We start from the raw sequence: 16,939 nt of genomic DNA on the forward strand, positions 1-16,939 counted from the left end.
AATTGGTCCCTATGTGTGGTAGTGGAGCACTGCCTCCAAAAATCACTCGGGCATAGTTTTCTATACTTTTTTGTAGGTTTCCAATTATTTTATGCGTATACATGCATTTGCATATTATTTTTGTCCAAAACAAGCATAACTACCATTCTTAATATCTACCGTGCCGTTCACAAGACGTCAAATTCACAATTTGTGGACTTGTCGTATAAATTCTCTTCAAAAAGACATTCAAATGTATTACATGTATTTAAAAAATAATTCCTCGATGAGAATTCGATATTTTATGTGGTTCAGTTTTATTGCCTAGTAGGTAAGCGATATCAAACAAGTACGATAAAAATCCAAACAAACGTTTTATAATGGTTTGCATAATCATTACATTGCTCCATTAGCAGTAATAGGCACCAATTGTAGCTCTAAAGACGACACCATTTTCTGTCAAAAAGTCTTTTGAGCTACAATATTGCAGCTAGTTCACAATGGCATACCAATATAACTATTGCAGTGCAATATTTCACTAACGATATATGTTGTCCAGTATTCTAAAAGTCATTATTAATCTTGAATTTTAAATAATTCTATAATGATGAAGAAATTGTCAATACCCGAAGCCTGACAAAGTGTAACTGTTGTACATTTTCAGCGAAACTTGAAGCAAAAAATGCTACAGACTCAATACTGAGAATTTCACCTTGAAATTATTTTCCTATAGTTACAACTGTATCATAAACGTGATAATTGTCCAGTTAATTTACATTCCTTGATAGTAACATCACTTACCACTTTTGGTATGCCCTAGTTGGTCCAATAGTATGGGTGTTTTTTTTTAAAGTTTAACGGTCGACAGATATCCTGGCTAGGATTTTACAAAGTTTAGTTTCCTGTTTATTGTTGTCAAAATCGGTTTTTTTTACCTTGATGCACGGTTCTATTTTTTCAGAATTCATCTTGCAGATTTGTGGTTAAACATATTCCCCCTTTAGAATCGATTTCGGGTTTGGAGACATTTTTTTCTATGCCTGCATTTGATGTCATGTGAATATTCCATTCATACTAAAGTAACATATCACTTGGTTCTTCAAACTAGTTTCCTTAAGAAGGTTTTTGAAAGATTGGTAAAATTGTAATTTCCTACATGCAAGTTTAATTCCAATCGAAATATAGTAGATTTCACTCAAATGCAGAAGGTGCCATCGTATATTAGTGATTAATATTTTTTAGTATGAATTATTAACATAAAGCGTTAATCAAACAGAAACGCAACATCAACGTTGTACCTTTTGTGTCTGTGTTGCTGCCATCCTTTGTGAACTCTCGTCTAAGTCTCGCATGTTGGTTCGACTACGGTTAAGATATGAATAACATCAACAATTTAAAAAGAGGCTGTAAAGTTTATTTGATTGAAAGAAAGAGTATACATATAATCTAATATAAGAAAACGTCTTTGATCCTGAATTATGAATTAATTCTCCGACTTCGATTGTATTCCGGGCAATGATAATTGTATGATTACATACGAGGAATAATACAATATCTATATCCTGTTTTAGGGCATATACAGTCGTCTGACTGATCAACCGGAACCGGAAGTGACCCGGGATCAGTTCTGGTGCTGTATATCCTCGCGAGGGCAATCCCCTATTTGGTCTGTGATTCCATTTCACGGACATGTGTGGTAGAAGCTAGAGGTGGTCTGGCCCTCGGTTCCTTGCCAGAGACCTCAGAAAAGTGCGCCTTACTAAGGCGAAAGTACCTTCACGCTTTGGACAGCCTCCTCACCCATTGCTTTGACCAAAGTGACCTTCAACACAAATAAAACTGGCCTTACTATTTCTCCGATGAAAATACGATTGTTTTAAGACACTCATAAGCAAGTCAGAGGTATTGAATGGCTTGATTTGGTTTGATTAGTTTAACGTCCTATTAACAGCCAGGGTCATTTAAGGACGTGCCAGGTTTGTTGGTGGAGGAAAGCCGGAGCACCCGGAGAAAAACCACCGACCAGCGGTCAGTACATGGCAAGTGCCCCACATGGCATCCGAAAGGGTTTCATCGATATGAAATAAATCGCAATAATATAGCCAATCATAAACAACGTAACGTAAACGTAAATGTTGTATAGCCAAACAGTTACCATGGTGCTACACTGTACCGCTTGTCCTACGTAATATTTTTGAAGAATATTATCTGTTTTACTTCGTCTCACATTTACTTACATCTATGGCCAAACAAATCAGTACTTACAGAAAGATTTTCCTCCTTGGAGAACCTTTTCCTGATCTCGCCGCCCAGGTCTCCGGTTGGGGACCTCACCTGTACTATTTCTCCATTATCGTTCATCAGGGACATGTAACCACCGTCTTCAGCGGCTACATCTACAACCTGTGGAAGGAGTGATGGTTCTATGTAACGTGTGAAGTATTTATCTACAACCTGTGGAAGGAGTGATGGTTCTATGTAACGTGTGAAGTATTAATCTACAACCTGTGGAAGGAGTGATGGTTCTATGTAACGTGTGAAGTATTAATCTACATCCTGTGGAAGGAGTGATGGTTCTATGTAACGTGTGAAGTATTAATCTACAACATGTGGAAGGAGTGATGGTTCTATGAAACGTGTGAAGTAGTATTAATCTACAACCTGTGGAAGGAGTGATGGTTCTATGTAACGTGTGAAGTATTAATCTACAACCTGTGGAAGGAGTGATGGTTCTATGTAACGTGTGAAGTAGTATTAATCTACAACCTGTGGAAGGAGTGATGGTTCTATGTAACGTGTGAAGTATTAATCTACAACCTGTGGAAGGAGTGATGGTTCTATGTAACGTGTGAAGTATTAATCTACAACCTGTGGAAGGAGTGATGGTTCTATGTAACGTGTGAAGTAGTATTAATCTACAACCTGTGGAAGGAGTGATGGTTCTATGTAACGTGTGAAGTATTAATCTACAACCTGTGGAAGGAGTGATGGTTCTATGTGAAGTATTAATCTACAACCTGTGGAAGGAGTGATGGTTCTATGTAACGTGTGAAGTATTAATCTACAACCTGTGGAAGGAGTGATGGTTCTATGTAACGTGTGAAGTATTAATCTACAACCTGTGGAAGGAGTGATGGTTCTATGTAACGTGTGAAGTATTAATCTACAACCTGTGGAAGGAGTGATGGTTCTATGTAACGTGTGAAGTATTAATCTACAACCTGTGGAAGGAGTGATGGTTCTATGTAACGTGTGAAGTAGTATTAATCTACAACCTGTGGAAGGAGTGATGGTTCTATGTAACGTGTGAAGTAGTATTAATCTACAACCTGTGGAAGGAGTGATGGTTCTATGTAACGTGTGAAGTAGTATTAATCTACAACCTGTGGAAGGAGTGATGGTTCTATGTAACGTGTGAAGTATTAATCTACAACCTGTGGAAGGAGTGATGGTTCTATGAAACGTGTGAAGTAGTATTAATCTACAACCTGTGGAAGGAGTGATGGTTCTATGTAACGTGTGAAGTATTAATCGAAAGTATACACAATACTGAAATGATTTATGGTATGGGTGCAAGACATGCAGTGTAATCTATAATACCTGCTATTTAGTTTTGATTCTTTTTGTTCCTTGGTATTAGACTATTGGCCAATATCAGCCAATATCATGAAAAACATTGATACAAGTGAATGGGAAATAGAATAATAGAATGCGTGATCATTAACCCACCTGAAGGTCCTGTCTGTTGACGATGGGGACATTCATGTTATGGGTGGAGGGACAGATATCCTCGTACTTCTTTTGTGTGAAGATGTCCAGTCCGGTCAAATGTACCTACATACAGAGAACATGTGTTTAGATTCCGAAAGCATTTTTTCTTAATAAATCACAATAGAAAAAAACATTGGAACACAATTTTGATTGTAAAATGTCGCAACATGTGTAAGAAGGGAGATAACCCCTTATTCTGACTCTGTACTGTACCGACAGACTTTTTTTTTCAATAAAGCGAGTTATTTTTGCAGTCATTCGTTTTTTTTTCACTGATTTATTTTATTCAGCAGTTAATATCAACTTCTTTTTTATCCTAATTTTCATCTTCTACACTCACCTTAGCGTGTCCGTGTTTGCCGGTTTTTGAGGTGGTCATTTCCACGATTTTACAGGGGTGCTCCTTGATGACAACATATCCGTTTTTCCTGAGAGCAGAGCACTGTTGAGGGAACGTAATGGACGAGCCAGAATCACCGGTACCAAAGTCGGCGTCATCCTCAACTGCGGTCTGCTCCCTATAACAGAGAAATAACTAAATAATGGACAAACGTTTCCTCTATCACAAGGAGACAAAACAAGACCATACCAAGTCTCCCCAATCATGAAAACACTAACCACCAAGCCTAAACCGTCAGAATATACGAATTCTTAGTCAACACATTTGTCCTATACGAGTTATTCCCTTGTCCTGGTGACGGTGCTGTTATTTCTAGCATATACTTTAATTCACAATCGGTGTTTGTTTTTCAAATGTTTACTTTTTTAATTAATTTAATTGTCTACGATCATTTTTGTATCTTCAACCAAATAAAACTGTCAGTTTTAATAACTTTTAAGTACGCTCTTCAGTGTTTAGTAGTGATTTCCAGGTGTGGATACACAAGCATTCTCTAATTGACCATTGAGGGGCAATTCGTAATCTATTGGAATACCTGTTCGATCCATTCTGTATTGCAATCCTGGATAAGAATTGAAACGATATTAAGCCCAAGCAAACTTTACTTTTCAATGTTTTTGCTCTCTGATTTAATTGTGTCCTGGAAAATACTGGTAATTCTTATATATGCAATCACACGATGTAAACATGTATACATCTTAACAAGTCAATAGGCTTTATATAAATGTTTTACTGGTGAGATACTGGTGAGACAATCGGCTTATAAAATACTCATTTTACAGGGCCTCCAGATCTGCCAATCATACCATCCATATCCAAATTGAATAGAATAGGGGACATAATACACGTGTGCGTCAAGTTCTTCAAATTCAGGATAAAATTTAAAGATATCAACATTGATTTCCTTTTTTTAAACTGTGGGTCCATAGGGCGTGCCTGTTTGTAATATAACATCACCTGCATAGTTGATAGGTGCTGATTAAAATCACATGGATATCAAATGCCATGTAACCTTTCTATAAAATATGCTATACATTATGACTCTTTCTACTCTAGAAAACACAGTAGTTTATTTTCACATACTTGTCGTCGACCTGAGACACATCGTAAATGTGTATACAATTGTACGTATTTCCTTTCCAAAGATGAATCATTAAAGTATTTTTCGTTTGCTACAATGAACTTCAATCTATATATGCACATGTGTAAAGTCTATTGGTGTTTAACAATGGCGATGACGTCAATCATTTAACTGCATTGTTTGTTTGATTGTTTTAACGTCCTATGAACAGCCAGGGTCATATAAGGATGGCCTCCCATGTATAACGTCCTATTAACAGCCAGGGCAATGTAAGGATGGCCTCCTATGTATAACGCCCTATTAACAGCCAGGGCAATGTAAGGATGGCCTCCCATGTATAACGTCCTATTAACAGCCAGAGTCATGGAAGGATGGCCTCCCATGTATAACGTCCTATTAACAGCCAGGGCAATTTAAGGATGGCCTCCCATGTATAACGTCCTATTAACAGCCAGGGCAATGTAAGGATGGCCTCCCATGTATAACGTCCTATTAACAACCAGGGCAATTTAAGGATGGCCTCCCATGTATAACGTCCTATTAAGAGCCAGGGCAATTTAAGGATGGCCTCCCATGTATAACGTCCTATTATCAGCCAGGGTAATGTAAGGATGGCCTCCCATGTATAACGTCCTATTAACAGCCAGGGCAATGTAAGGATGGCCTCCTATGTATAACAATCTATTAACAGCCAGGGCAATGTAAGGATGGTCTCTCATGTATAACGTCCTATTAACAGCCAGGGCAATGTAAGGATGGCCTCCCATGTATAACGTCCTATTAACAGCCAGGGCAATGTAAGGATGGCCTCCCATGTATAACGTCCTTTTAACAGCCAGGGCAATGTAAGGATGGCCTCCCATGTATAACGTCCTATTAACAGCCAGGGCAATGTAAGGATGGCCTCCCATGTATAACGTCCTATTAACAGCCAGGGCAATGTAAGGATGGCCTCCCATGTATAACGTCCTATTAACAGCCAGTGCAATGTAAGGATGGCCTACCATGTATAACGTTCTATTTACAGCCAGGGCAATGTAAGGATGGCCTCTCATGTATGCACTACATGGAATCAGCCATCGTCATTAGACATGATATAGACTACTACATGTATTTTGAAGATCCTAATGCATTGCGTGAAAGTAGACCATAACATATATCACATATTATCGTGCTATAAAATTACTTTTTAATAAGTTTCCATGGAGATACATTATGTGTAATACATTATAGTTTCTACACGAACAACATTTTCTAACAGACATATAATCAGCCGTACGTGAAGTATCTCAGTAACAGAACTTCTCGTGTGGTTGAGCGCGCGTCAGACTATATACTATAGCATATATATGTAGCTTGTAAACCAAAGGTCCCGAGTTGATCCCTAGCGGAGGCAGTCAGTAAATTTATATAAAATCGTGCACTCTGTCATAACTACCCCGGGTTTACAGACACAACAAATAAACAATGAATCATTCGTTAAAGAGATTTTATGTTTATAGCATATATCTCGGACTAGAACCTTTCTATTTGCTGTTGCCAACTGTTGTCGATATAGCAGAGGTCAATTGTTCGACAATACAATAGTTTTTTATAACATCAGATCAATCATTTTCGTTGTGTCATCGTCATAATCTTATCATCACCGTCGGCATCGTCTTTTATCCCACAAAGTTTGTATTTCAGAAAGGTTGAAGACATAGAATGTTTTCTCATATTCAACCTTGAAATGCTACCGCACAGTCGTTAAATGAAATAGTGCTCAAATATTGTTTCAGTTGATTACTTACTTCTGCTTGTCGTCGCGTTTTTGTTTTCCAGGCATGATGTTCTTGAGTTGGTTTTCGTTAGGTATGTTATACCACAGGAAAAGACTTCAGTCGGGATGCTGTATCCGATGGTGGTGTGTATATAAACAGGGACTCCGGCAACCGCTCAGGTATATATAGTGATGGTTGTGTGGTGTAGTGTGGTTGTGTTGTGTGTTGTTGTGTTGCGTGATGTTCAGTTGTGATGTTGTGTCGTGTTGTTGTGTAATGTTGTCTTGTGTTGTGTGGTTGTGTTTAGTGTTATATTGTGTTTAGTGTGATGTGTTGTTGTGTGATGCATTGTTGCGTGATGTTGTGTTGTGTTGTGTTATTTTGTTATGTTTTGTTGTGTGGTGTGATGTGTTATTGTGTGGTGTTGTGTTGTGTAGTGTTGTTGTGTTGTTGGTGTGTTGATGTGCTGTGTGATGCTGTGTGGTTTCATGGTGTTGTGGTGTCGTGTTGTGTTGTTGTATAAAAACAGGGACTCCGGCAACCGCTCAGGTATATATAGTGATCGATTGCACAATCACCGGAAACTCTCGTAGTTCCTATTTATATTCCATAGCTTCCTATTAATAACTCCACTGTGAAGTCATGTGCCTGAACGTAACGCTGTTCTGCAGACTCAGTAGAAATAACGATAGCTTCCATAAAATCATACAGCACATCACAATTAGGAGAGAGACATGAAGACAAACTCTCCTTCACATACACTTTTTGTCTGCGTGTTAAGTCCTTTTAATTATTTATCACATTCTATTATTTTTTCCTGTGTGTTTTGATACATTTTATTCAATGAGAAAAACGGCTAGCTGTATATAGTGTAGTTTAAAAGATTTCTAGACAGATACAGAATGTCGTCTTTACAAAACCATAGTAGGCCGTGTATACATCATGTGTCTGTTTATTGTGCAAGAGTCCATGTTTTAATAAGAGTTGCTTCCCTTTACATACTTTTTATAACGTAACTAGGACGCTGTCGAAATCTTTTGAATGAAAATAATAATCTTTACCAAAAACTACATTTGGACGTTGATACTTTTAAGAGACATACAGATTGAAAGTTCTAAAAGGTATTTCATATTTAACATCCTCAGGATTCATAAATCAAGAGATTTAGACTAGATAAATCCCTGATAAATCGATCAAAACCGATCGATAACCATTACAATCTGATTAAAATACAGATCCTTATTGTCACCGAGTTTCTATTGAACGGAGTGGTTATAAGAATCTGTATTTAAATCAGATTTTAACAATTATCAATAGATCTTATTAAAACTTATCATCCTCGACACCCAAGGGGTAACTATCACTGTTCATATCCATGGACAGTAACATTAGCCCATGGAGTATCGAGGGTAATCCAGTCTGCAGTATTCATGCTTACTGATAGGCACTGTAACACATCATTTTCTGTTATATACTCGCCTGATTTCTAAACGAAGAATTAAATTACTAGTAGGTACATCTTGCATTTCTTTGTGTAATATCCATATTCAGTGAGAGATGTCGTTTTTACCAATATCAAATTATGTTTAAAGCCGTTGGCAGATGGTTCCTGTAGAACGTTACGTTTATTTTACCTCTAAATAAGTTTTACAATATAAAATGTCAATTCCTCAAAAATACAGCTATACATGTAGCTACAGTGTATAAAGTGACATCCAATGCAAGGTATCCAATGTTTCTTTTCAATGCACATATTTTTTTACCGAACCACGCATGGTCTTTATATAATCAATTACGAGAAAATAATTTAAGTGTGTATCTGCACCAATCTGATTTAAATACAGATTCTTATTATCACGTTTGATAAGAGGATCTTAGACAACCCTAGTAGGGGTCATCTCCAGATGACCTTTGGAAATGGCAAATCAAATTGCTACTTGCAGAATCTTAACAGTGAATTATAGGGGATGAAATAGTTTGAAACAAAACTGTTAGGATTATTTTCGTCTGTGTTATGATCTCGCCCAAAGAGCACAACAAAGCTAAGTGTAGATGTATGTTGGAGCGAAATGGCGTTGTCAGTTGATATAGCAACGTGCAGAAAATGCATTTGATCTGAAGTACACATGGTATAAAGGTCATCCGAACATGACCCTCAATGGGATGTTCTCAGACCGTCTATTGAGCGGAGTGGTTATAAGAATTTGTATTTCAATCAGATTGTACCTTCACGAAAAGAGATAGGTTACGCTAGTAATATATATATAAAAAAAAATAAAAACAAACAAACAAGAAATAGAGCGAACTGTGAAGGGGTTTAAGAACAAATTAAATGACAATAGTTTACCGGCGAAAATTCTCAAAAACATTGGCTCCAACCGCTCACCATTAATGGTGAACACTCCTGTTTTATGTCTCTCTGCCATTGTTTCCTTGGTCTTATATTATCCCCCGCCCCAAAAAGTTGGCGGGGGATATACAAATGGGTTCCGTCCGTCCGTCCGTCTGTCCGTCCGTCCGTAGAATGGTTTCCGGAGCATAACTCTAAAACCAGTAGAGATATTTCATACACACATTGGTCTTTTGGTCTAGTAGTGCCTTTTGCTATTTTTAGGTTTTCATTTTTTGCATTTTTTCCGTAACCATGGAAACATTGCTGAAAATATCATATTTTTGTACCAGGTTTGTTTCCGGAGCATAACTCTAAAACCAGAAGAGATATTTCCACGAAACTTCATAGACACATTGGTCTTATGGTCTAGTAGTGCCTTTTGCTATTTTAAGGTTTTCACTTTTTGTACTTTTTTCTGTAACCATGGAAACATTGCTGAAAATGGCAGATTTTTGTGTAAGAATCGTTTCCGGAGCACAACTCTAAAACCAGCAGAGATATTTCCATGAAACTTCATAGACACATTGTTCTTATGGTCTAGTAGTGCCTTTTGCTATTTTTAGGTTTTCATTTTTTGCATTTTTTCCGTAACCATAGAAACATTGCTGAAAATATCATATTTTTGTACCAGGTTCGTTTTCGGAGCATAACTCTAAAACCAGAAGAGATATTTCCACGAAACTTCATAGACACATTGGTCTTATGGTCTAGTAGTGCCTTTTGCTATTTTAAGGTTTTCACTTTTTGCACTTTTTTCTGTAACCATGGAAACATTGCTGAAAATGGCCGATTTTTGTGTAAGAATCGTTTCCGGAGCACAACTCTAAAACCAGCAGAGATATTTCCATGAAACTTCATAGACACATTGTTCTTATGGTCTAGTAGTGCCTTTTGCTATTTTTAGGTTTTCACTTTTTGTGCTTTTTTCTGTAACCATGGAAACATTGCTGAAAATATCATGTTAAATGGTAAATGTTACTTTGCAAAACTCCACCCATCTTTGTGTATATAGTCTAATATAAATGTCAAGGCTGTATACCTGATTCAACAATTGCAGTTCCGCTCTACTTGAATTATACTCCATCTTTCTTTAGCTAAACTTCCTTTTTCCTGTTTTTTTTTCATACACATAAGTCTCCACAATCAAACTTACTTCAGCTTTGATATCTCCATTGGCGGGGGGTCTGAATGACTATGTCCTTGTTCAAACAGCATTACTACAGAGAATTATTGTAAAGTGAAAGGGATGACAGCAGTTATTCTTTTCTAAGGAACAAGCAGGTTTGATAAAAGAGGGCAATTTTAGTTCGTTGTCATCAGATAGTGGGTTATTGAAATCGCTGTCCGTCCCGTCTGTCCGTTACCAATTATTATTACCAATATTTCTCATAAAGAACTAAAGGAAATTTTTCTCAAATTTTATATGTAGGTTCCCTAGTTGTGCTACTGCATTCCGGGACCGATCAGTCAACAAGATAGCCAACCAGCCGCCATCTTGGAATTTGATAATTCTCAAATTTCATACATAGTTTGTAGTTTTAAGTTTGAAAAGCAGAGAAAAGATCCCTCTTTCCATTGTCAGATCATTCTTTGGTTGGTGAAAATATCCCTCAGTGATCTCCTGTTGTCACTTAAAATTACTTGTGGGTAATGAGACCTCACAACAGTGTTGATCAAAGGTTTCTGATTCTTATAGACACATGCACATGTACAATACAAGGTCAATGTCTTTAAGTGTCGTATGCACAAGCATAAAATTTGGATTCGACAAGGGTAATTTTCACCAGCTAATAAGTGACCAAGTTAAGGATGATTGACGTTTTATTGAATTATTGTGGTCATCGCTGAATATCAGTAACAGAAACATATCAACAGGGAGGGGGATCAAATCATACATACAAGGGCCAAAATCCTAATACAATTAACGACACCGATTTTCACTGAAGACCACATGGGTAATGTAAATCTCCGTAATAAGGTGAAGCTGAGATACGTATTGTTTGGCCCCAGAATGTCAGAATAAAATGTTACAATTCAAATTTATAACCTTGACCTTCTTAACCAATATTAACCAAGATCATTGTAACCTTCCCTAAGTACCAGTATAAAAAGTATAGATCTATAAAGAAAAGAACAAATAGTATGCAATGTTATAATTTTATTTATAAAGCTTGTCATGATCATTGGCCAGCATTACCTCAACAAACAATGAATTATATTGTTGTATCTAACACTGACCAAAGTCCCAACAACAATGTAGGCTACAATCACTGCCATTTATTACAAAAAGCAATACATAAAATACATAAGCCTAGGGCCTTCATTGGTACTGGAACTTTTCTTACCTCTTTTCACTAAAGTTCACCTAAGAACAATTACTCCCACAGAAACTTAGGATTGGAATCATACTCGCATTAATTAGCAAACATTGTCAAACTGTGGTTTGTTTTTCCAAACACATTTTATAGATATAAAGCTATTCAATATCTAAAGCATGTGTATTCATTTTGGACTAGGGCCTAAGGGCAAATATCAGAAAAAATAGGTGCTATATGTCATATGGAATAAATCTGGAATTAAAATAGCAAATGTTCACAAAATATATATAATATATAATGAAAAAATAAGCAACTATTATCTCTCAAATGAAAATTGAATTATATGAAAATCATAAGAAAACATGCCACAAAATCAACATTGTGTACTGTGGAGATAGAACAAACATAAACAAGAACATTCAAAATTATCAAAGAATTAAATCTAGTTTTAAATACTACAATATCTTAAATATATACTTACAGGAATTGATAAGTGTGAACATACCAAGAATTATAGACATTGATAAACAAAAGCAACTGTACAAGCTGTGATGACACAAACATTATACAGTAGGCAGCAAGGTCTAAATAACCCCAGAAATTTAAAATGCAATAATGTTTAAGCTATGCATGCATAGGTACATGTAAGCGTACTTTTAACCCAGAATGATTCTACCACGAAATTGGAATTTTGACTTCATTTTGAACCACAGGATTTGAAGGCCGATGAACACAGTATACTGACTAATGTTTAAGCTTTGTCTATCAGAGATTAGATATCTTAATGGGCCAATTGTTCAAAAGCTATTTGATCAGTGAAACTTAAATATTTATAGTTTTCTCTTATAAATACCTGTAAGCCATATGGCAAATAATGAAATATTGTACAATTTCATAAAATTAGTTTATCCAGAAATAATTTGACCCCGATCTTGAAGACTGTTGTAAAAGTGACTAGCTTATAATATTGCACATGGATGTTGAGGTTAGCATTGAATGACTAAGGTTTACGTTATAAAACACTGGTGTTATACTGCTGAGCAAAGGGTTCAGTAAGCCATATCGGAATGACAAAAGTGATAAAAAAATATTGCAGACTACATATGGCATTCTGCATACAAATAATAGCACAAGTATATCATTCATAGTTAATAAAAAAAGCAAATAAATGTATCAATTCAATAATATCAAACAAGTGTGGAGAAATCAAGAATTACAGCAGGACTAGAAATGTGTATAAATATATAATAAAATATATGTGCACTACCACGTGTACTAGACATAAAAGTCTTGTGCACATTTACAAGTACAAGTACATTAATATTGTACTTGCTATGTTGGGGAACCAACAATGCATTACAGCTGAGCATCTGATGTATATTAGTTTATTCTAACCTTTCTTTCAATACAAATGTATAAGACAAATGTGGAGAATTACTGTAAGACAAGAAATGTGTATATACTTCAGAAAAGCGTAAAATATAACCCCTTTTTAAATTTGTACATCAGGATCATCAATGACAAATTCATACCCTATATTATAACCATACCGGTAACTAGCCTGCTTCAGTACATTTGATGATCTTGAGATGTTTATAGAAACGCGTAATCACAGCCATCCTCGATATTCCAGAGATCACTAAACACATAATCACAGCCATCCTCGATATTCCAGAGATCACTATTACTATATCCACCCAAGGAATATATCATAGCAAAACTGAACGCATTTCAGAAAAAAACTAGAACTGTCGCCAGAGTGAAATGTACCAGTGTGAAGCAATCAAATGAAGTTTAAATCATTTGTTAATTGAATCCATGTAAAATTCTTTTTCAGGATAGAATTAGTGTAAAAACGTAAAGTTTGAAGTGATGGCACATTGCAAAATCTTTTTCAGGATAGAATTAGTGTCAAAGTGTAAAGCTTGAATTGATGGCACATTGCAAAATCTTTTTCAGGATAGAATTAGTGTCAAAGTGTAAAGTTTGAAGTGATGGCGCATTGCAAAATCTTTTTCAGGATATAATCAGTGTCAAAGTGTAAAGCTTGAAGTGATGGCACATTGCAAAGTCTTTTTCAGGATAGAATTAGTGTCAAAGTGTAAAGCTTGAAGTGATGGCACATTGCAAAGTCTTTTTCAGGATAGAATTAGTGTCAAAGTGTAAAGCTTGAAGTGATGGCACATTGCAAAATCTTTTTCAGGATATAATCAATGTCAAAGTGTAAAGCTTGAAGTGATGGCACATTGCAAAGTCTTTTTCAGGATAGAATTAGTGTCAAAGTGTAAAGCTTGAAGTGATGGCACATTGCAAAATCTTTTTCAGGATAGAATTAGTGTCAAAGTGTAAAGCTTGAAGTGATGGCACATTGCAAAATCTTTTTCAGGATAGAATTAGTGTAAAAACGTAAAGTTTGAAGTGATGGCACATTGCAAAGTCTTTTTCAGGATAGAATTAGTGTCAAAGTGTAAAGTTTGAAGTGATGGCGCATTGCAAAATCTTTTTCAGGATATAATCAGTGTCAAAGTGTAAAGCTTAAAGTGATGGCACATTCCAAAATCTTTCAGGATATAATCAGTGTCAAAGTGTAAAGCTTGATTTGATGGCACATTGCAAAATCTTTTTCAGGATAGAATTAGTGTCAAAGTGTAAAGCTTGAAGTGATGGCGCATTGCAAAGCTTTTTCAGGATAGAATTAGTGTAAAAACGTAAAGTTTGAAGTGATGGCACATTGCAAAGTCTTTTTCAGGATAGAATTAGTGTCAAAGTGTAAAGCTTGAAGTGATGGCACATTGCAAAATCTTTTTCAGGATAGAATTAGTGTAAAAACGTAAAGCTTGAAGTGATGGCACATTTCAAAGTCTTTTTCAGGTTAGAATCAGTGTCAAAGTGTAAAGTTTGAAGTGATGGCACATTTCAAAGTCTTTTTCAGGATAGAATTAGTGTAAAAACGTAAAGTTTGAAGTGATGGCACATTGCAAAATCTTTTTCAGGATAGAATTAGTGTCAAAGTGTAAAGCTTGAAGTGATGGCGCATTGCAAAGTCTTTTTCAGGATAGAATTAGTGTAAAAACGTAAAGTTTGAAGTGATGGCACATTGCAAAATCTTTTTCAGGATAGAATTAATGTCAAAGTGTAAAGCTTGAATTGATGGCACATTGCAAAGTCTTTTTCAGGATAGAATTAGTGTAAAAATGTAAAGTTTGAAGTGATGGCAGATTGCAAAATCTTTCAGGATATAATCAGTGTCAAAGTGTAAAGCTTGAAGTGATGGCACATTGCAAAATCTTTTTCAGGATAGAATTAGTGTCAAAGTGTAAAGCTTGAAGTGATGGCACATTGCAAAGTCTTTTTCAGGATAGAATTAGTGTAAAAACGTAAAGCTTGAAGTGATGGCACATTGCAAAGTCTTTTTCAGGATAGAATTAGTGTCAAAGTGTAAAGCTTGAGAATTAGTGTCAAAGTGTAAAGCTTGAGAATTAGTGTCAAAGTGTAAAGCTTGAAGTGATGGCACATTGCAAAATCTTTCAGGATATAATTAGTGTCAAAGTGTAAAGCTTGAAGTGATGGCACATTGCAAAATCTTTTTCAGGATAGAATCAGTGTCAAAGTGTAAAGCTTGAGAATTAGTGTCAAAGTGTAAAGCTTGAAGTGATGGCACATTGCAAAGTCTTTTTCAGGATATAATCAGTGTCAAAGTGTAAAGCTTGAAGTGATGGCACATTTCAAAGTTTTTCCATGTTTTTAGTGTGCCTGCTCTGTTCTATGAATAGACACACATAGGTATTACAACAAGAGATCCCAGAGGGATCTTGGCGCCCACCAAAGAATGATCTATGTCTGACAATGGAAAAATGGATCTTTTCTCTACTTTTTAAACTTTTTCAAACATACTACACAGAAAATTTGAGACAGATCGCTTCATTACCTTTTTAGAAATAGCAGTAACAAACTTCAACTATCAAAATCCAAGATGGCTCCTTGGTGGCCATCTTGTAGATCAATCGGCCCCAAATCGCAATATGCGCAACTAAGTCCCTAGGGGAACCTACATGTGAAATTTGAGAAAGATCCATTCTATTCTTTCTGAGAAAGAGCGATAACAAATTTTAACTATCAAAATCCAAGATGGCTGCTTGGTGGCCATCTTGTGGACCGATAGGTCCCAAAACACAATATGCACAACTAGGTCTCTAGGGGAACCTACATATGAAATTTGAGACAGATCCCTTCATTACTTTCGGAGAAATAGCGATTACAAACTTTGAATAACAAAATCCAAGATAGCTGCCTGGCGTCCATCTTGTTGCCCCATTGATCCCAAAACGCAATATGCACAACTAGGTCCCTAGGGGAACCTACATATGAAATTTGACACAGATCCGTTCTGTACTTTCTGAGAAATAGCAACAACAAACCTTAACTATCAAAATCCAATATGGCGGCCATCTTGTTCACCGATTGGTCCAAAAATGCAATATGCACATCTACGGCTCTAGGGGAACCTACATATTAAATTTGAGAAAGATCCCTTCAGCACTTTTTGAGAAATAGTGATAACAAACCTTAACTATCAAATTCCAAGATGGCCGCCAGGCGGCCATCTTGTTCACTGATAAGTCTTAAAACGCAATATGCATAACTAGGGCTCACAGGAAACTTACATATGAAATTTGAGAAAGATCCCTTCTGTACTTTCTGAGAAAAAGCGATAACAAATTTTAACTATCAAAATCCAAGATGGCTGCCTGGCGGCACAACTTTGCACAACTAGGGCCCTAGGGGAACCTACATATGAATTTTTAGACAGATCGCTTCAGTACTTTCTGAGAAATAGCGATAACAAGAATTGTTTACGGGCGGACGGATAGAAGGACGGACGACGGACCACGGACAAAAAGCGATTTGAATAGCCTACCATTCTTATGATGGTGGGCTAAAAATATACATAGCATAAGCCATAGGTATTTCTATTACTAACAAATATGGATTATTATATGTATTAAATGAACGGTTTACTCCACCAAACTATGTCTTCACTCAATCTTCTGAAACACCACTTTATGTGCGACATTGTACTGCTGGTCTGAAGAATCCATGCAGGTCTCTGTTGATCTGGACTCCTGGGAATCGAGCTCGGGCCACCTCTTTAAATGTTTTCCCATCTAGGACCAATAGGAACGGATCCTGGTCTATAGTACACACGGCTGACAATACCACACCTACAATTTTCAATTC

The 16,939-nt window shown here is 36.4% G+C and overlaps 2 protein-coding genes across 2 annotated transcripts in view; both read right to left on the reverse strand.

The window, feature by feature from the left end:
* Positions 1 to 1,377: 1,377 nt before the first annotated feature.
* LOC138316231 (eukaryotic translation initiation factor 5A-1-like) lies at positions 1,378 to 7,178 on the reverse strand. The gene is made up of 5 exons (XM_069257836.1): positions 7,022 to 7,178; positions 4,091 to 4,268; positions 3,709 to 3,813; positions 2,245 to 2,382; positions 1,378 to 1,801 (listed from the first exon to the last, which is right to left on the reverse strand). The coding sequence occupies exons 1-5, from the start codon at positions 7,054 to 7,056 to the stop codon at positions 1,739 to 1,741; spliced, it is 519 nt and encodes a 172-aa protein (XP_069113937.1). The 5' UTR covers positions 7,057 to 7,178; the 3' UTR covers positions 1,378 to 1,738.
* A 4,348-nt stretch (positions 7,179 to 11,526) lies between these two features.
* The window catches only part of LOC138316148 (beta,beta-carotene 15,15'-dioxygenase-like), a 46,590-nt gene continuing 41,177 nt past the window's right edge, over positions 11,527 to 16,939 (reverse strand). Inside the window, exon 12 of the mRNA XM_069257692.1 lies at positions 11,527 to 16,923. Within this exon, the coding sequence (XP_069113793.1) occupies positions 16,763 to 16,923 (161 nt within the window). The 3' untranslated portion in view covers positions 11,527 to 16,762. The remainder of the gene's footprint in view (positions 16,924 to 16,939) is intronic.

The sequence above is a fragment of the Argopecten irradians genome, chromosome 1 (genome assembly GCF_041381155.1).
Source record: "Argopecten irradians isolate NY chromosome 1, Ai_NY, whole genome shotgun sequence".
In the NCBI taxonomy this organism is placed as follows: domain Eukaryota; kingdom Metazoa; phylum Mollusca; class Bivalvia; order Pectinida; family Pectinidae; genus Argopecten; species Argopecten irradians.